The 18,875-nt window shown below is 45.1% G+C and overlaps 1 protein-coding gene and 1 long non-coding RNA gene across 3 annotated transcripts; both read right to left on the bottom strand.

Annotated features, from left to right (window-relative positions):
• Nucleotides 1–9,928: 9,928 nt before the first annotated feature.
• Nucleotides 9,929–14,149, bottom strand: LOC147960950 (RNA-binding (RRM/RBD/RNP motifs) family protein). Of its 2 annotated transcripts, XM_087532486.1 has the most exons (10): nt 13,588–14,146; nt 13,428–13,490; nt 13,132–13,225; nt 12,980–13,045; nt 12,562–12,634; nt 12,364–12,400; nt 11,797–11,903; nt 11,663–11,732; nt 10,695–10,777; nt 9,929–10,347 (listed from the first exon to the last, which is right to left on the bottom strand). In XM_087532486.1, the coding sequence occupies exons 1-10, from the start codon at nt 13,894–13,896 to the stop codon at nt 10,296–10,298; spliced, it is 954 nt and encodes a 317-aa protein (XP_087388612.1). In that variant the 5' UTR covers nt 13,897–14,146; the 3' UTR covers nt 9,929–10,295. The 2 variants fall into 2 exon arrangements, with proteins under 2 accessions (XP_087388612.1, XP_087388611.1); XM_087532485.1 differs by lacking the exon at nt 9,929–10,347 and having other exon boundaries at nt 10,354–10,777; nt 13,588–14,149.
• A 960-nt stretch (nt 14,150–15,109) lies between these two features.
• Nucleotides 15,110–18,575, bottom strand: LOC147960951 (uncharacterized). The gene is made up of 2 exons (XR_015609846.1): nt 17,894–18,575; nt 15,110–16,762 (listed from the first exon to the last, which is right to left on the bottom strand). It is a non-coding gene; the product is annotated as an uncharacterized LOC147960951 (long non-coding RNA).
• Between the last annotated feature and the right edge of the window lie 300 nt (nt 18,576–18,875).

Below are 18,875 nucleotides of genomic sequence, written 5' to 3' on the forward strand. Positions count from 1 at the left end.
AAGAAAAACATGATAAGCACCAAGACTCCATGGGTGTTAGAATCATTACAATGTAATCTAGATTATTGACTCTAGTGCAAGTGGGAGACTAAAGGAAATATGCCCTAGAGGCAATAATATAGTTGTTATTTATATTTCCTTATATCATGATAAATGTTTATTATTCATGCTAGAATTGTATTAACCGGAAACTTGATACATGTGTGAATACATAGATAAAACAAAGTGTCCCTAGCATGCCTCTACTTGACTAGCTCGTTAATCAAATATGGTTAAGTTTCTGACCATAGACATATGGTATCATTTGATGAACAGGATCACATCATTAGAAGAATGATGTGATGGACAAGACCCACCCATTAGCTTAGCGTAATGATCGTTAAGTTTTATTGCTATTGCTTTCTTCATGGCTTATAGATATTCTTTCGACTATGAGATTATGCAACTCCCGAATACCGGAGGAACACCTTGTGTGCTATCAAACGTCAAAACGTAACTGGGTGATTATAAAGATGCTCTACAGGTGTCTCTGAAGGTGTTTGTTGGGTTGTCATAGATCGAGATTAGGGTTTGTCACTCCGAGTATCGGAGAGGTATCTCTGGGCCCTCTCGGTAATGCACATCATGATAAGCCTTGCAAGCAATGTGACTAATGAGTTAGTTGCGGAATGATGCATTATGGATCGAGTAAAGAGACTTGTTGGTAACAAGATTGGACGAGGTATGAAGATACTGACGATCGAATCTCGGGCAAGTAACATACCGATGAGAAAGGGAATGACGTATCTTGTCATTGCGGTTTGACCGATAAAGATCTTCATAGAATATGTAGGAACCAATATGGGCATCCAGGTTTCACTGTTGGTTATTGATCAGAGATGTGTCTCGATCATGTCTACATAGTTCTCGAACCCGTAGAGTCTGCACGCTTAACATTCGATGACTATTTGTATTATGAGTTATGTGTTTTGGTGACCGAAGATTGTTCGGAGTCCCGGATGAGATCACAGACATGACGAGGAGTCTCGAAATGGTCGAGAGGTAAAGATTGATATATTGGACGATAGTATTCGGACACCGAAATGGTTTCGGAGTGTTTCGGATATTTATCGGACTACCGAGGGGTTACCAGAACCCCCCGGGGAAAGTAATGGGCCACATGGGCCATAGGGAAGAGAGAGGGAAACCCACAAGGGGTGCCCCCCCATGGGGACTTCGCATTGGACAATGGGAGGGGGTGTGGCCCCCCTTTCCTTCTTGCTCTCCCTCTCCTTCCCCCTTTCCCCCTCCGAAAGAAGGAAGGGGGCGACTAGGACTAGGAGTCCTAGTGGGTTTCCCCCCACTTGGCGCGCCCCCTAGAGCCGGCCTCCTCCCCTCTCCTCCTTTATATACGGGGGCAGGGGCACCCCGAAGCACATCAATTGTTTCTTAGCCATGTGCGGTGCCCCACTCCACCGTTTACTCCTCCGGTCATATTATCGTAGTGCTTAGGCGAAGCCCTGCGAGGATCACATCACCATCACCGTCACCATGCTGTCATGCTGACGAAATTCCCCCTCGACACTTTGCTGGATCAAGAGTTCGAGAGACGTCATCGAGATGAACATGTGCAGAACTCGGAGGTGCCGTACATTTGGTACTTGATCGGTTGAATCGAGAAAACGTTCGACTACATCAACCGCGTTAAACTAACGGTTCCGCTTTCGGTCTACAAGGGTATGTGGGCACACTCTCCCCCTCTCGTTGCTATGAATCTCCTAGATAGATCTTGCGTGATCGTAGGAATTTTTTTGAAATTACGTGCTACGTTCCCCAACATTTTTTTTCGTCTCAGCTGCAAATGCACCCTCAACTCGCAAATCGTATCATTATTTTCTATACTTGTATTAGTTACAAGTCCACCCTCGACTCGCAACTAGGCACTTAATTTGTTTATCCTAGTTGCAAGTGCACCCTTGACTCGTAACTGGGCCTATGTTTTTGTCTTTCATCCTAGTTGCAAATCTATCCTTGACTCACAACTGGAATCATAATTTGTTTTTATCCTAGTTGCTAGTCAACCCTTGACTCGCAACTGGTCTCATAGTTTGTAGTTTTCCCAGTTATAAGTCCACACTCAACTCGCAACTCAGCTCGTAGTTCTCCATATTGCAAGCCCACCCTTTGACTCGCAACTAGAATTGTGCTTTGTTTTTTAACACGCAACTTGCCCCGACCCCTATCTAGTTTCATGTCCAAGCCCAACATGTAAAGCCACTCGACCAAGTTGCATGTCCAAGCCAAACATGCAACTCATTCCCGACATAATTGCATGTCCACTCTCGGAACGCACCTCGTTCCCAACCTAGCACCCCTATATAGTTGTATTTTTTTGGTAAATACATGTCCACTTTTTTATAATACACACTGTATATTTTTTTGTATACGCGAGAACATTTTTTTAACACACATTCAACATTTTTTAAATACATGATGAATATTTTTTTCAATTACAGGCCCGAGTATTTTTTTAGAATACATAGTAAACATTTTTCAAATTACCACTGTTCACTTTTCTTCGGGTTTTTATCATTTATAGTATGAAATCATGCATACATTTTTTCATCTCGATGACGTCTCTCGAACTCATGATCCAGCAAAGTGTCAAGGGAGAATTTCATCAGCATGACGGTGTGGTGACGGTGATGGTGATGTGATCCTCGCAGGGCTTCGCCTAAGCACTACGATAATATGACCGGAGGAGTAAACGGTGGAGTGGGGCACCGCACACGGCTAAGAAACAATTGATGTGCTTTGGGGTGCCCCCTGCCCCCGTATATAAAGGAGGAGAGGGGAGGAGGCCGGCTCTAGGGGGCGCGCCAAGTGGGGAGAAACCCACTAGGACTCCTAGTCCTAGTCGCCCCCCTTCCTTCTTTCGGAGGGGGAAAGGGGGAAGGAGAGGGAGAGCAAGAAGGAAAGGGGGGTCGCACCCCCACCGGTTGTCCAATTCGGACTCCCCATGGGGGGGCACCCCTTGTGGGTTGCCCTCTCTCTTCCCTATGGCCCATGTGGCCCATTACTTTCCTCGGGGGGTTCTGGTAACCCCTCGGTACTCCGATAAATATCTGAAACACTCCGAAACCATTTCGGTGTCCGAATACTATCGTCCAATATATCAATCTTTACCTCTCGACCATTTTGAGACTCCTCGTCATGTCTGTGATCTAATCCGGGACTCCGAACAATCTTCGGTCACCAAAACACATAACTCATAATACAAATCGTCATCGAACGTTAAGCGTGCAGACTCTACGGGTTCGAGAACTATGTAGACATGATCGAGACACATCTCTGATCAATAACCAACAGTGAAACCTGGATGCCCATATTGGTTCCTACATATTCTATGAAGATCTTTATCGGTCAAACCGCAATGACAAGATACGTCATTCCCTTTCTCATCGGTATGTTACTTGCCCGAGATTCGATCGTCAGTATCTTCATACCTCGTCCAATCTCGTTACCAGCAAGTCTCTTTACTCGATCCATAATGCATCATTCCGCAACTAACTCATTAGTCACATTGCTTGCAAGGCTTATCATGATGTGCATTACCGAGAGGGCCCAAAGATACCTCTCCGATACTCGGAGTGACAAACCCTAATCTCGATCTATGACAACCCAACAAACACCTTCGGATACACCTGTAGAGCATCTTTATAATCACCCAGTTACGTTTTGATGTTTGATACCACACAAGGTGTTCCTCCGGTATTCGGGAGTTGCATAATCTCATAGTCGAAAGAATATGTATAAGCCATGAAGAAAGCAATAGCAATAAAACTTAACGATCATTATGCTAAGCTAATGGGTGGGTCTTGTCCATCACATCATTCTCCTAATGATGTGATCCCGTTCATCAAATGATACCATATGTCTATGGTCAGAAACTTAACCATATTTGATTAACGAGCTAGTCAAGTAGAGGCATGCTAGGGACACTTTGTTTTATCTATGTATTCACACATGTATCAAGTTTCCGGTTAATACAATTCTAGCATGAATAATAAACATTTATCATGATATAAGGAAATATAAATAACAACTATATTATTGCCTCTAGGGCATATTTCCTTTAGTCTCCCACTTGCACTAGAGTCAATAATCTAGATTACATTGTAATGATTCTAACACCCATGGAGTCTTGGTGCTTATCATGTTTTTCTCGTGGAAGAGGCTTAGTCAATGGGTCTACAACATTCAGATCCGTATGTATTTTGCAAATCTCTATGTCTCCCTCCTTGACTTGATCGCGGATGGAGTTGAAGCATCTCTTGATGTGTTTGGTTCTCTTGTGAAATTTGGATTCCTTCGCTAAGGCAATTGCTCCAGTATTGTCACAAAAGATTTTCATTGGACCCGATGCACTAGGTATTACACCTAGATCGGATATGAACTCTTTCATCCAGAATCCTTCATTTGCTGCTTTCGAAGCAGCTATGTACTTCGCTTCACATGTAGATCCTGCCACGACGCTTTGCTTGGAACTGCACCAACTGACAGCTCCACCATTCAATATAAATACCTACCCGGTTTGTGACTTAGAGTCATCCGGATCAGTGTCAAAGCTAGCATCAATGTAACCATTTACGACGAGCTCTTTGTCACCCCCATAAACGAGAAACATATCCTTAGTCCTTTTTAGGTACTTCAGGATGTTCTTGACCGATCCACTCCTGGATTATTTTGGTACCTCCCTGCTAAACTTATAGCAAGGCACACATCAGGTCTGGTACACAGCATTGCATACATGATAGAACCTATGGCTGAGGCATAGGGAATGACTTTCATTTTTTCTCTATCTTTTTCAGTGGTCGGGCATTAAGTCTGACTCAACTTCACACCTTGTAACACAGGAAAGAACCCTTTCTTTGATTGATCCATTTTGAACTTCTTCAAAACTTTATCAAGGTATGTGCTTTGTGAATGTCCAATTAAGCGTCTTGATCTATCTCTATAGATCTTGATGCCCAATATATAAGCAGCTTCACCGAGGTCTTTCATTGAAAAATTCTTACTCAAGTATCCTTTTATGCTATCCAGAAATTCTACATCATTTCCAATCAACAATATGTCATCCACATATAATATTAGAAATGCTACAGAGCTCCCACTCACTTTCTTATAAATACAGGCTTCTCCAAAAGTCTGTATGAAACCATATGCTTTGATTACACTATCAAAGCGTATATTCCAACTCCGAGATGCTTGCACCAGTCCATAAATGGATCACTGGAGCTTGCACACTTTGTTAGCACCTTTAGGATCAACAAAACCTTCTGGTTGCATCATATACAACTCTTCTTTAAAAATCCATTAAGGAAAGCAGTTTTGATGTCCATTCGCCAAATTTCATAATCACAAAATGCAACAATTGCTAACATGATTCGGACAGACTTAAGAATCGCTACGGGTGAGAAGGTCTCATCGTACTCAACTCCTTGAACTTGTCGAAAACCTTTCGCAACAAGTCAAGCTTTGTAGATAGTAACATTACCATCAGCGTCAGTCTTCTTCTTGAAGATCCATTTATTTTCTATGGCTTGCCGATCATCGGGCAAGTCAACCAAAGTCCATACTTTGTTTTCATACATGGATCCCATCTCAGATTTCATGGCCTCAAGCCATTTCGCGGAATCTGGGCTCATCATCGCTTCCTCATAGTTTGTAGGTTCGTCATGGTCTAGTAACATGACTTCCAGAACAGGATTACCGTACCACTCTGGTGCGGAACGTACTCTGGTTAACCTACAAGGTTTGGTAGTAACTTGATCTGAAGTTTCATGATCATCATCATTAGCTTCCTCATTCATTGGTGTAGGCATCACTGGAAATGATTTCTGTGATGAGCTACTTTCCAATTTGAGAGAAGGTACAATTACCTCATCAACTTCTACTTTCCTCCCACTCACTTCTTTCGAGAGAAACTCCTTCTCCAGAAAGGATCCATTCTTAGCAACAAATATCTTGCCTTCGGATCTGTGATAGAAGGTGTACCCAACAGTTTCTTTTGGGTATCCTATGAAGACGCACTTCTCTGATTTGGGTTCGAGTTTATCAGGCTAAAGCTTTTTCACATAAGCATCGCAACTCCAAACTTTAAGAAACGACGGCTTAGGTTTCTTGCCAAACCACATTTCATACGGTGTCGTCTCAACGGATTTAGATGGTGCCCTATTTAACATGAATGCAGTTGCCTCTAATGCATACCCCCCAAACGATAGTGGTAAATCGGTAAGAGACATCATATATCGCACCATGTCTAATAAAGTACGGTTACGACGTTCGGACACACCATTACGATGTGGTGTTCTAATGTCGGCTAGGACTACATCGGTATTTCCCCAAAGAGGAAGGGATGATGCAGCACAGCGACGGTAGGTATTTCCCTCAGTGATGAAACCAAGGTTATCGAACCAGTAGGAGAACCAAGCAACACAATGTAAACAGCCGCTGCACACAAATAACAACCACTCACAACCCGACGTGTTAAAGGGGTTGTCAATCCCTTTCGGGTAACGGCGCCAGAAATTGGTGCGCGGACGGAAGAAAGTTGTAATAGATTGAATAAATAGAAATAAAATAAAGTGCAGCAAAGTATTTTTGTATTTTTGGTTTAATAGATCTGAAAATAAATGCAAAGGAAAAGTAGATTGCAAAGGCAAATAATATGAGAAAGAGACCCGGGGGTCATAGCTTTCACTACTGGCTTCTCTCGAGAAAAATAGCAAACGGTGGGTGAACAAATTACTGTTGGGCAATTGATAGAACTTCAAATAATCATGACGATATCCAGGCAATGATCATTATATAGTCATCACGTCCAAGATTAGTAGGCTGACTCCTGCCTTCATCTACTACTATTACTCCACACATCGACCGCTATCCAACATGCATCTAGTGTATTAAGTTCATGGAGAAACAGAGTAATGCAATAAGAACGATGTCATGATGTAGACAAGATCTATCTATGTAGAGATAGACCCCATAGTTTTATCCTTAGTAGCAATGATACATACGTGTCGGTTCCCCTTCTGTCACTGGGATCAAGCACCGTAAGATCGAACCCACTACAAAGCACCTCTTCCCATTGCAAGATAAATAGATTGAGTTGGCCAAACAAAACCCAAATATTGAAGAAGAAATACGAGCCTATAAGAAATATCGGAGAAGAAATACGAGCCCCCCCCCCATGGGGAGTCCGAATTGGACAACAAGAGGGGGTGCGGCCCCCCTTTCCTTCTTGCTCTCCCTCTCCTTCCCCCTTTCCCCCTCCGAAAGAAGGAAGGGGGGCGACTAGGACTAGGAGTCCTAGTGGGTTTCCCCCCACTTGGCGCGCCCCCTAGAGCCGGCCTCCTCCCATCTCCTCCTTTATATACGGGGCAGGGGGCACCCCAAAGCACATCAATTGTTTCTTAGCCGTGTGCGGTGCCCCACTCCATCGTTTACTCCTCCGGTCATATTATCGTAGTGCTTAGGCGAAGCCCTGCGAGGATCACATCACCATCACCGTCACCATGCCGTCATGCTGACGAAATTCTCCCTCGACACTTTGCTGGATCAAGAGTTTGAGAGACGTCATCAAGATGAACATGTATGAAACTTAAAAAACCCGAAGAAAAGTGAACAGTGGTAATTTGAAAAATGATAAAAACCCTTCTTCTAAATAGTATGAAACTTAAAAAAATCATGCATACATTTTTTACATTGCATGACTTTTTTATAGAAAATGTCGTGATTTTTCTGAAATGCATCAAGTTTCTTTTAATAAATTGTCACGAACATTTCTTTCAATGTTACATTTTTTTCCATTGTATAATACTTTTTTAAACATCACACAACATTCTTTTGAAATGCATGAACATTTTTTAAATGTCAACATTTTTTTAATGGTGCAGACAACTTTTTTATTGAAAAATTGTTATTACAATCAAAATAGGATAAATTTATTCTTGATTTTAAGAATTTTTTTTGAATTTTTAAAAGTATCGACACTCTAGAAACTGTTCAGGGATTTTAAAGTATTGTCCATGTTTTCAAAATATGTTTGAGCAGAAATTGTTTAGAATACCAAATTTTTATTCTTATTTAAAATTTCAGAATTATAAAATTTGCTCACATTTGAAAATAGTTTTCAAAAATTTAAAATTGTTTGTGTTATCAAGAATATTCGACATTTCGAAAAAGAATCACAATCCGCAAAAATAGTTTCACAAAATTTCCAGGTTGTTTTCTAATGTGGACGCTGTCGTGTGTCCTTTATTGGAACAAAATTTCCAGGTTGATAGAGGAACAAAATTTCTAGGTTGTTTTCTAATGTGGACGCTGCCGCAGCCCCCCAGCAGACCAGGCAGCAGCGTACCAGCAGATCAGGCCGTCGGTGCCGCCCCCAGTAGATCAGGCCGCTGGTGCCGCCCCCAGTAGATCAGGCCGCCTCACACCAACAGATCAAGCCATCGGCGCCGCCCCCCTAGCAGATCAGGCCGCCGGTGACGCCCTCCCGCAGATCACGCCGCCGCGCACAAGCAGATCAGGTTGCGGCCGCCGCAGGAACGGGTCCTAGGAACGCCCCCGCAGGTCAGGCCATCGCCCTCCAGTCGCCCGGCCGCCGGACCTGCTCCTCTTCAGATCGAGAGAGAGAGGGGTTAGAGCGAGACCCAGACAGGTTCCACGTGATTCCTCCGATTTGGAGGTATCGGCGCATTCCGGATATGGGCCGAATATTCCCCGAGTGGGAACGACTTGGTTCTTGTTCCACTTACTTATCAAACACAGGAACTAGGCCTTGGGACGGGTCCGACCCATGCCATTCTAGTTGGTCACTGAAACCAAACACATCCTAAGGTTTCCCGTTTGTTCATGTCAAGAGCATCTATTGGTTGGACTGGCAGGACCTGTTGTTCCACAGTAGGAGGTCTTGTGTTCAATTCTTATGCAATGCACTGCGTCACTTATGATTATTTTTTTCTGTCACGCTTCAGTCCGAAAAGAAATCAAATAAGAGAGCGATGCTTTTTTTTGTCATGCTTCAGTCGAAAAAACAAAACAAAGAAGAGAACAACACTTCAGTCGAAAGAAAACAACGGAGAACAACATGCTGAACTACCGCTGAGTTCTGCTGATGTCACATCTAGATGTTATATAGTCACGCCCTTAAATTTAGCACTACTAGTACATAATAACGTGTTCTTAAACATAAGCACTCTGAATTCAGCATTTAGTTGGATGGACCTCCATAGCCTAAACTTGATTAGAGCATGTACAGCCGGACGTCTCAAACCTGTCTCATACGCCCGGGTGGGCTGCCGGGTCACCGGTCGCAAAATTCTAACCCAGACAGTGGGACCGGTGAGATCGAACGTGCCGACCTGCCCAGAGCTCCTGAACGCATACACCAGACCGTCCGTGTAGACGCAGTCCTGGTAGTCCCAGCCATGCGGCAGCTTGCAGTCCCCTGTTCTTGCAAACGAAAGCTCGAGTGATGGGTCGTGGATGAGATCTATAATGTTGAAGAAGTGAGGAAACTAGTTGTGAGCTATGTAGTACCTGGCGAGCGCGCCTGCGTCGTCCAAGATGGGTCTCACCCTCTCGTTGGTGGTCACCAGCGGGAGGGCGATCTGCTGACCGGTGACCGAGTTGAGCTCGGACCTGTCATCGGCGGTGACCAGCCAGCCGTGCGAGGACCCGATCAGATACCTGGTGCGGATGTAGGCTCATATTTGCACGTATAGGTGACAGAATGAACAAACTAACCCATACAGAATGAACAAACCAACCGAGGCCTTGTCTGAGTCAACCACGGCGCTGACTGGAACACGTCGTCCATTAGGAAACACATGTTGAAATCCCATCCGGAAATTTCATCCAGCCCCATACTGCACACACAAGCTGAAGCTAACACATTGGCGAACTACAACATCCAACACACACCACCCATGGTACACCACTGTCTGTCTGAACCTTCCGAATAATATCCCTCTACCCAACACACTGAGTTCAGCATTCAACTTAACAAAACGCGTGGCTGAAATATCATACAGGATGCAGAAACAGTATATCCAAGAGAGCGAGTTATAGTAGTGCAAATCAGAACTAGGCGATACGACTAAAATCAATTACATCATGTTATGCGACCGAAAGACCTCCTTCCATAACCTAACACATCACGAGCAAGGGCATTGGACCGCATAGATTGTGGCATCAGGCTGAACAGCATTTGAGCGCCAGCCAACGACGAACACCGCTCTCCGCTGCATTTAGGACCGGTTGTCACGCTGCTTGCGCAGACCCATCCGAGATTTAGCGTATCTAACACATGTTAAGGGAATATAAATGACTGCAAAATAAAACAGTGGGAAAGCATGAATGCAAAATATGGACATGTAGTTAGTTATTCTTATAAGCTGATGGTTGTCAAGATATGTCATTTGTTGCTTGACTGATAGCATGTGCAGGTAAGATTCAGCTTTGCACAGATTCATAGGCCATTTTGCATCAGTGAGCTGGTGATGTAATTGTTAGGGGTGCCGAATTTGGTGTCACCAGCTCTCATAAGATGGTACTTTTAATTGGAAGCAACCAAATGATCCTACGAAAAGGATCTGCAACTAGACAGAACAGCAAGGAAGTACAATGATGTGCAAGGTGTAGGATACTCTAAACGCATGCCCTCGCCAGATGATGATTGTAGAATAGCACCTTGGAGACGATTCAGGGCTTCAGTTGAACTGCGATCGTCCTGCAGAAGAAAATTACACTTTGGGATGAACTCTTTAAAAATTTAACTGATAACAGGAATGGAAATACTAAGTCATTTAGAGCCTGTTCGGACCCTCTCCCCACTCCATCTCCGGTCCGGAGTGGAGCAGCATTTAGTTCAAATTTGGAGAGTCGCTGAAAGGGCACACCGAGCGCTCCGCTCCGTGCTGATGGAGCGGAGGGTTGCCGAACAGGGCCTTAGCAATGTCATAGTAATTCGCAACCATTTCATTACAATTATTTTGTGTGCTGATGCCTACATGGCTACATATGCAAAATGCACTACGTAGCATGAAGTCAATAGCATTTATTCACGACACAACACAGGAACATTATAAAACATATAGGTAGCAAGTGACCTCTCGTAAAATAACAGTCAAGCTGGAACATTAAAATATATATTTTTTTCCTTCTTTGCTTTTTGTTAACATAGATTATCAGGCAAATAGGATATGCTTTCCACTCAATACCCACTTAACTGAGCATGACTGAACGGAGAAAGATTCCATCTTCTTGGTTCAATTTCTTGGACTCAAAACAAATGGGAAATGTAAGTCTTCACATAATTTTACCACCAAGAAGGAATCAGTTTTAGAGATATTCCTTACTGGTTATTTAAGAAAGGTTGGATAGATATCATCAAACAGAGCACAATAGAAGGTTAAGATTGTCTCAATGAACCATATGCAATCAAGATAACTAGCAATGAATACAAAAGAACAAAAGCCCAATTTTATCACCCGTTTAGGAAGATATAGCATAGCATAGTAGCTCCTTATCATACGCACTATATACTGCATTAGTATATAATTTATACAAAAAAATAAAACACAATAAGGGAGAATGGCAATTTTGTTGATGATACCTTGAAATCAACAAATGCAACTGGTGCTCCGAACTTGTTTTGCATCTTCAGCTTTATGAATCCCTCATAACTGAACATGAAGCTTGTTAAAACACAATTACTATTTATCCCATATCATAAGGTTTAGTCGATACCTTGAGAAAACATCAGTCAGCTCATGATCAGAAACAGTCTGACCAAGATTTGCAACAAAAAGGGTAGGGCATGGTGGATTATTTTGAGGAGCAAATATTGCTGGATCCTGCAGGTAAGCGCACATACAAAAACAAGTTAGCCTTCGGCCTAATCCCAAAAAAGGAGTAAAAATAAAGAGTATCAACTTGTGTTGCCTAAATATTTGATTTTTGCTCTCCTCGTTCACGAAAAACCGAGACTGTTTACTAAAGTTTTCTAACCAGCTTTCCTAAATCCTAATTCCTTAATGTTAAAGAAGAGGGTAAGCTTAATAAGCTTTGCAACAATTGTTCAAACTTCACAGTTGCCTGATATAGTTAAAATCTTATGTCCAAACTAACACCTAAATTTTCAGAGAAGCCGGTCAAGGAGAAACTATCAAAGAAATAATAGAAAAGCCTCCTCATATGAAACTACAAGCAGCTGAAATTGGGATCATATTTGAATATCTTGGTTTATTACTTTATAATCCAACAGACCTCATTCCTGATTGAGATACACATATCAAGATGCAAGAATCAACTCACCTTGCTGAAAGCGGCACTAGAACCAAAATCCATATAACTGCAAGTTGAAAATGGTATTAGTTAGTGTTATGACATTTCCAGAATGTAGATGTCCTAGTGCTGGTGTCTTCTTTTTAGTATCAGCCACGGGATAACTTAAGGCTGATTATCCTAACAAAAACACACATAATAAGACTGTGCTCAAGAGTGTGCCATAACCTTTGTGCAGGATAACCATTCAAGCTGTGTGAAGAATTACCCATTCCGGACATGTGAATATTGCTTCCAGCACCTGATATGGCGCAATGTGCCAAAGATGTGCAAGGTGAGTGTTTTGCAAAGATGAAGTGGCATTCCACCGAGGATATGAAGTCGCAGATAAGAAGCGTAGTTCGATATGAATATAAAGAAAACAATAGGATAACAATTATAGTAGCTCTACAGTGAGGGGAATCATTTTAGCGGTTGGTACAGAATCGTGGATTTTGAACAGTGTATGTATTGCTCATGCGACTGCGATGAAGCTGTAGTGACCAACCACCAACATGAATACATGGTGGTGGATAGATCAATCTAGTGTAAAAAATAGAAAGAAAAAAAAAACCACAATACTATTCCCAAGCTACTTGAATAATACCTGAATCAGGACGTCCCCTTGGACTTCTAGCTTTTTTCCCAGTAGATTTAGGGAAATCCTCATAATCTAAGAAAAGAATAAGAAAAAAAGGTTGTGAGCAACAGCAGAAAAACCAACAGTCACATAACATATAAAAGAAAAAAGTATGCAACCTGATCTGGGGCGCTTTGATGAGTTTGATCTTGAATTAGATTTTGCAAGATCTACATGGATAGAACAGTTCTTCTCAAGGTCAAATATCAATCCCTGTAGAAAATAAGTGATTCAGAAAATCAGCACTCACAATTCAGAACTTAGACACGACAGATTATTGTCCAGCATAACTTCTGACACAGAAACTCAGTCTCGAAACAGAAGTTCATCCAAATCGTAAGGAAGTGAGAGCAATTGTATAATGGGGAAAGAATAACTGGACGCGATGCTTAATCATGGCGAGTCGAGATCTTACATTTGTGGCACTCATTGCAGCTAGCGCAGACGGCTGATCTGCAAACACAGCAAACGCATACGACTGCAGCGCAGAAAAATCAGGTTGGGTTAAGTACAACATCCAAGGACCAAGTCTGCAAACCCTAGAGTGGGGCGAAAGGGCAGCTGGGGGGTCAAACCTGGGTGGATTTGCCGGAGCGGACGTGGGAGGAGACGTAGCCGGGGAAGTCGCGGAAGAGGTTGTAGACCTCGCGCGGCTTGACGTCGGCGGGGAGGCCGGCGATGAAGAGGGTGCGCAGCTCGTCGCGCGGCGGCGCCAGGGGCTCCGCGCGGTCGAAGTAGCCGCCGTACGCGGGCGGAGGGTGCGCCGCGAGGTAGGCGTGCTCGTGCTGGCGGTACGTGCCGTACGAGGAGGTGCCCGGCGGGGGAGGGGGCAGGGTAGCGTAGGAGGCCCTGGGAGGCGGCGGGTTGTAGTAGGAGGCGGCCATGCGCGCGGCGCGGGCGGGCAATGGGGGAGGGGCGGCGGCGCGGTGCGGCGGCGGGGGAGGGGCGGTGGGGGCCTGTGTCGAGGGTTTCCGTCGCCGTCCGGCGGAATCTGCGGCGGTGCTCGGGCGCCTGTGGGCTGGGTTGTTTGGGTTTGGGTTTGGGCTTCCGATTTGGGGCGGCCGCGGGCGTCGTTGTCGGCCGGGACTCTCACGGCGACCGGTGCGGTGCCTATCCGCTCTGACGGGATTTTACCGACTCAGACCTTGGTTAAAGGGCTTGGCCAATGCATTGCCTCGGGTGATAATCATCGTTATAGCTGGTGCGTAGGAGTGCAATAGTTAGACGTAAATATGTGTTATTTTATTAATGCATGGCATATATCCCACTCTTATATAGTGCCTAAAAGCACGTGTTGCAGCTTGCGTTTATTTTATAGCCGGCTCTTTTTCTCTCCCCTCCATGTTTAACAGAAATATAATATTTTAACTCTTATAGCCCGCTTACATAAGCTTATTGTATTTACTCTTATGTGAGATACGGGTCCTGCGAACTTGTAGTTCATTTGCAATTGCAAGTGCAAAAAGAAATTTTGTGATTTGTTTTTTTAACAAAAAGAAAATTTGTGATCCATTTGAACCTTCTTTTTGCTAGACAATTACGTACAATTTCCAGTTTTACTATTTCTCATATCATAGCGTCAGCCATCTTTTCTAGTTCATCTCGAGCTCGCCGAAGAAGGAGGGACCTTATAGACCCACTATTTATATTAGGGCGTATGACGCCCTCGATTCAATCATATACTAATTATACATACAAATATGTACGATCAAGATTAAGAACTCACGGGAAAATATCACAACACAACTCTAGACACAAATTAAAATAATACAAGTTTTATATTACAAGCCAGGGCCTTGAGGGCTTGAATACATAAGCTTGAAAACACAAGAGTCAGCGAAAGCAACAATATCTGAGTACAGACATAAGTTAGACAAGATTGCCTTGAGAAGGCTAGCACAAAAGCATCTACGATCGAAAAGGCAAGGCCTCCTGTCTGGGAGCCTCCTAACTACTCCTGGTCATCGTCAGTCTCCACGTAGTAGTAGGCATCGGCGGTGGCATCTGGCTCCTGGGCTCCGACGTCTGGTTGCATCAACCGGAAAGAAGAAGAAAGGGGGGAAAGGGGGAGCAAAGCAACCGTGAGTACTCATCCAAAGTACTCGCAAGTAAGGATCTACACTACATATGCAACATTATCAAAAGAAGGCTGTATATGTGGACTGGGCTACAGAAATGCCAGAATAGAGGGAAAGCCTAGTCCTATCGAAGACTAGCATCTTCTGGAAACTACCATCTTGCAGCAACAGGAGGGAGTAGAGTAGCATAAAGTAAAGTAGTAGAAGTGTTATCAACCTTGGCCAGAGATCCTTTCTCAACTCCCTGCGAGAAAGCAATCACAGAGCCATACTATTCAAGTGTCAACACATTCCAATTCTCATCACCATCCGTTTCTCATCACAAACCATTTCTCATCACAAGTATCCAGTTCTAGTTGTATCGATCGGGATACAACTCCAAGTGTCCATTACCGTAGGACAGGCTATCGATAGATGTTTTCTTCCCTGCAGGGGTGCACCAACTTACCCACCATGCTCGATTAACTCCGGCCGGACACACTTTCCTGGGTCATGCCCGGCCTCGGCCAAAACAATACGCCGCAACCCGACCTAGGCTTAATAGAGAGGCCAGCACGCCGGACTAAACCTATGCCCCCAGAGGTCATGGACCATCTCCTCGGGAACTCCTGCACGTTGCGTACGCGGCCGGTGAGCAGACCTAGCTACCTCCTTCAACAAGGTAGGTGCTTACCAGTCCAACCCGGCACGCGCCGCTCAGTCGCTGACGTCTATTAAGCTTCGGCTGATGTATACGACGCAAAACGCCCATACTATGCCCACGTGATGGTTAGTGCTATCAGGCCAGAGGCCTCTCGGATCAAATATCCAAATCGTAGTGCATTAGGAACGCGCGGTAACGAGCAGAGACTCACGATCGATGTGACCCCGTAGCCCCGTCTCGAGTACTTGCGACAAGGGCTAAGAATGCCCGGCCACGCCTCGTAAGTATCTTGCGGGCACCTTACAGGTCAACCCGACTCCACATTACTCGCTATTAAACTCGCGCGGGTACCCCTCAGGGTCGACCCGTCTTTAGTAACATGGTTCAGTGTAAAGTCATAGTAACCATAGTAACTGTGTGTCTAACACCAAGGTGAAAACCCGAGGAATCACCCTCGGTGAATTCCACTCGATGTTATCATCAAGGTGAACGTAAGAGGATCCACCCTCGAAGTTCACACTTGAGGGGTTGCACGACAGAGCCGTAACGGAAGTGGTTAAGGAGGAAATCACCCTTGATGACCTCAGCCGTATAGCTACACTACTGAGATCTCATCAGGAGTGGTGTAAGAGGTTCCACCCTCGGCACTCGATGATAACTCTGCAGAGTCGTACAACTAGGGGGGTGATGTGCGGTGTCGGGGCCTGGACGTCAATCACGTTGATCGAGTCATTGAACATAAAGCGGGGCAACTGGGACAAGGTGGGGGTCACTGATGGATCACTAACCAACCTATACTAAGCAGTTTAGGATAAGCAGGTAAGGTATAAAAGCAGGTAACAACAACATGCTATGCATCAGAGTAGGATCATACAGAAAGCAGTAGCAGTTCTAATGCAAGCATGAGAGGAAAAGAAATGGACGATATCGGAATGCTCAAGGAGGGTTTGCTTGCCTGGTTGCTCTGGCAAGGAGGGGGGGGGTCGTCGTCAACGTAGTCGATCACAAGGGCAGCATCGGTCTCGGGGTCTACCGGAGAGAAGAGGGGGAAGAAACAATAAATATAAAGCAAACTTAGCACCACAAAGGATAACATGGCTATAAGATGCGCCGGGAGTGACCTAATGCGGTAGGAGGTGATACCGGCGAAGGGGGGAAACATTCGGGAAAGTATCCCCGGTGTTTCTCGTTTTCGGACAGATGAACCGGAGGGGGAAAGTTGCATGTTCGCTATGCTAGGGACATGTGACAGATGAACGGACCGCATATTCGGATTCGTCTCGTCGTTATGATCAACTTTCATGTATAAAGTTTTTTCATTCGAGCCACGGTTTAATTTCTATGAATTTCTAAAGGTTTTAGACATATTCTGGAATTAATACTAATTCAAAAAAAGATTAAATTGCTACGTGCACACACAAAGTGTACATAGCAAAGTAGCATAGAGGCTGACTGGTGGGGTCCTATTGACTGGCCAGTCAGCAGTCAACTGAGACTGTTGACTAGTCAAAGGGACCAGGGGACCCACATGTCATTGACTGGGTTATCCCAGTCAATAGTTTGACTGGTCAATGGGGCCAGTGGGACCCATGCGTCATAGGTACACATTTTAACAGGTTTTATTACTTTAGTTAAGCTAGATGGGGTCCACCAGTCAGTGTCTATTAGTTAAAAAATCTAGGTAATTAGATTAATAGACCTAACTAATTATCAGCCGGCTCTGGCTGGGCACGCACGTAAGCGAGTGCGGCGGCCATGGCAGAGAGTCAGGCGGCCACCAGGCCGTGCCCACGCACGGGCGCACCTAGGGGCGCCGGTGGCTGAACCTGCAACGCCAATAACATGCGGCGGCACTAGCAACACGATAACAGGCAGCAGGAAGTGGCACTAGCAGCGGCAAGCAGTAGAGCAGAAGCAGCAGCGGCGACTAGTCGCGGGAGTAGCGGCGGCAGCTGCTGCGGCTTCCAGCAGGAGCGGCAAGGCCAAGGCCCGACGCGGCTAGAGGCTCGCGAGCGCGGCTAGGGGCGCGTCAATGGAGCAGCGAACAGGGGCGCGCGGGCGCGCGAAGCCGAGCTCCCTGTCATGGCGGCCAACATGTGGGGCGGTCAAACGACGACGAATTTGAGGGGAAAGAAAAGGGGAACGGAGAGAGGAGCTCACATCGAGCCTGTAGGTGAGCAAAGCGGCTCGGGGAGGTTCCGGTGAGGCCAAATCGAAGACGGCAAGCAGCGGGGCGGAGATTGAAGATGACCTCGATCCGGTCGATGTGGGGGCTCCCGGCTTGAGCTCGTGGCCGCAGACGACATAGTGGACGGCGGCGGTCCTCCTGGACTCGCCTGCGTGGAGAGGGGCGTGCGGTGGCCGCGGCAACGATGGGGAGGAACTCGGTCACACGGAGCTTACGCGTCTGAGATTGAGCAGAAGGGGATGAGGAAGACAGGGGATCGAGGGGGAACGGATGTGGGCGGTATAGGGTTTCGCTGCAGGGGCTAGGGATCGGCCTTATCTCCTCCGGAGCTCGGGTGGATGCCCGACGTGTGTGCATCGCCGGTCATGGTGCCGGTGGATGGGCGACACGCCCTCTGTGTACAGGAGAAAGGAGATGTGGAGTAGGTGGGCTGGGCCATAGGTCAGAGGCCAAGTAGGCCCTTACTCTTTTCTGGTTTTCTGTTTTTTTAGACAGAGACAACTAGGGAAAGGTTTGGGCTACCAAAATACTTTGAAAAATTGTGGGACTAGGCTACTTAAATTCTTTGTAGTGTTTGGCATTGCCACAAAAAGTTTGAGGGGCAACCGAACTATTTGGATTTTGCACAAATAAAATAGCATTTTGAAAAGCTGAAATGGCACTATTTTAATTGCTATAGTGCATCTTGGCTTGGAGGTGATGTTGTTTTCCTTAACAATCATTTGTTATGGAATTTTTGTCAAATGATGAACATTTTAGTTTTCATGTCTGACAAATATGATTTTTGGACTTTAATTTAAATTTGGAATTTGGAGCGAATTCGAACCAACGCGAGTTTAACAACAGTAATCATGATGACGTGGCTTCATTAGTAGAGAATTACTGTAGCTTAATTATCCGGGCGTCACAGGGGAAGTCATGGCCTAAGAGCATCTCTAACGGATCTGCTAAAAC

Source organism: Triticum urartu, chromosome 7A (genome assembly GCF_056163025.1).
Source record: "Triticum urartu cultivar PI428250 chromosome 7A, HENAU_Tu73, whole genome shotgun sequence".
In the NCBI taxonomy this organism is placed as follows: Eukaryota; Viridiplantae; Streptophyta; class Magnoliopsida; order Poales; family Poaceae; genus Triticum; species Triticum urartu.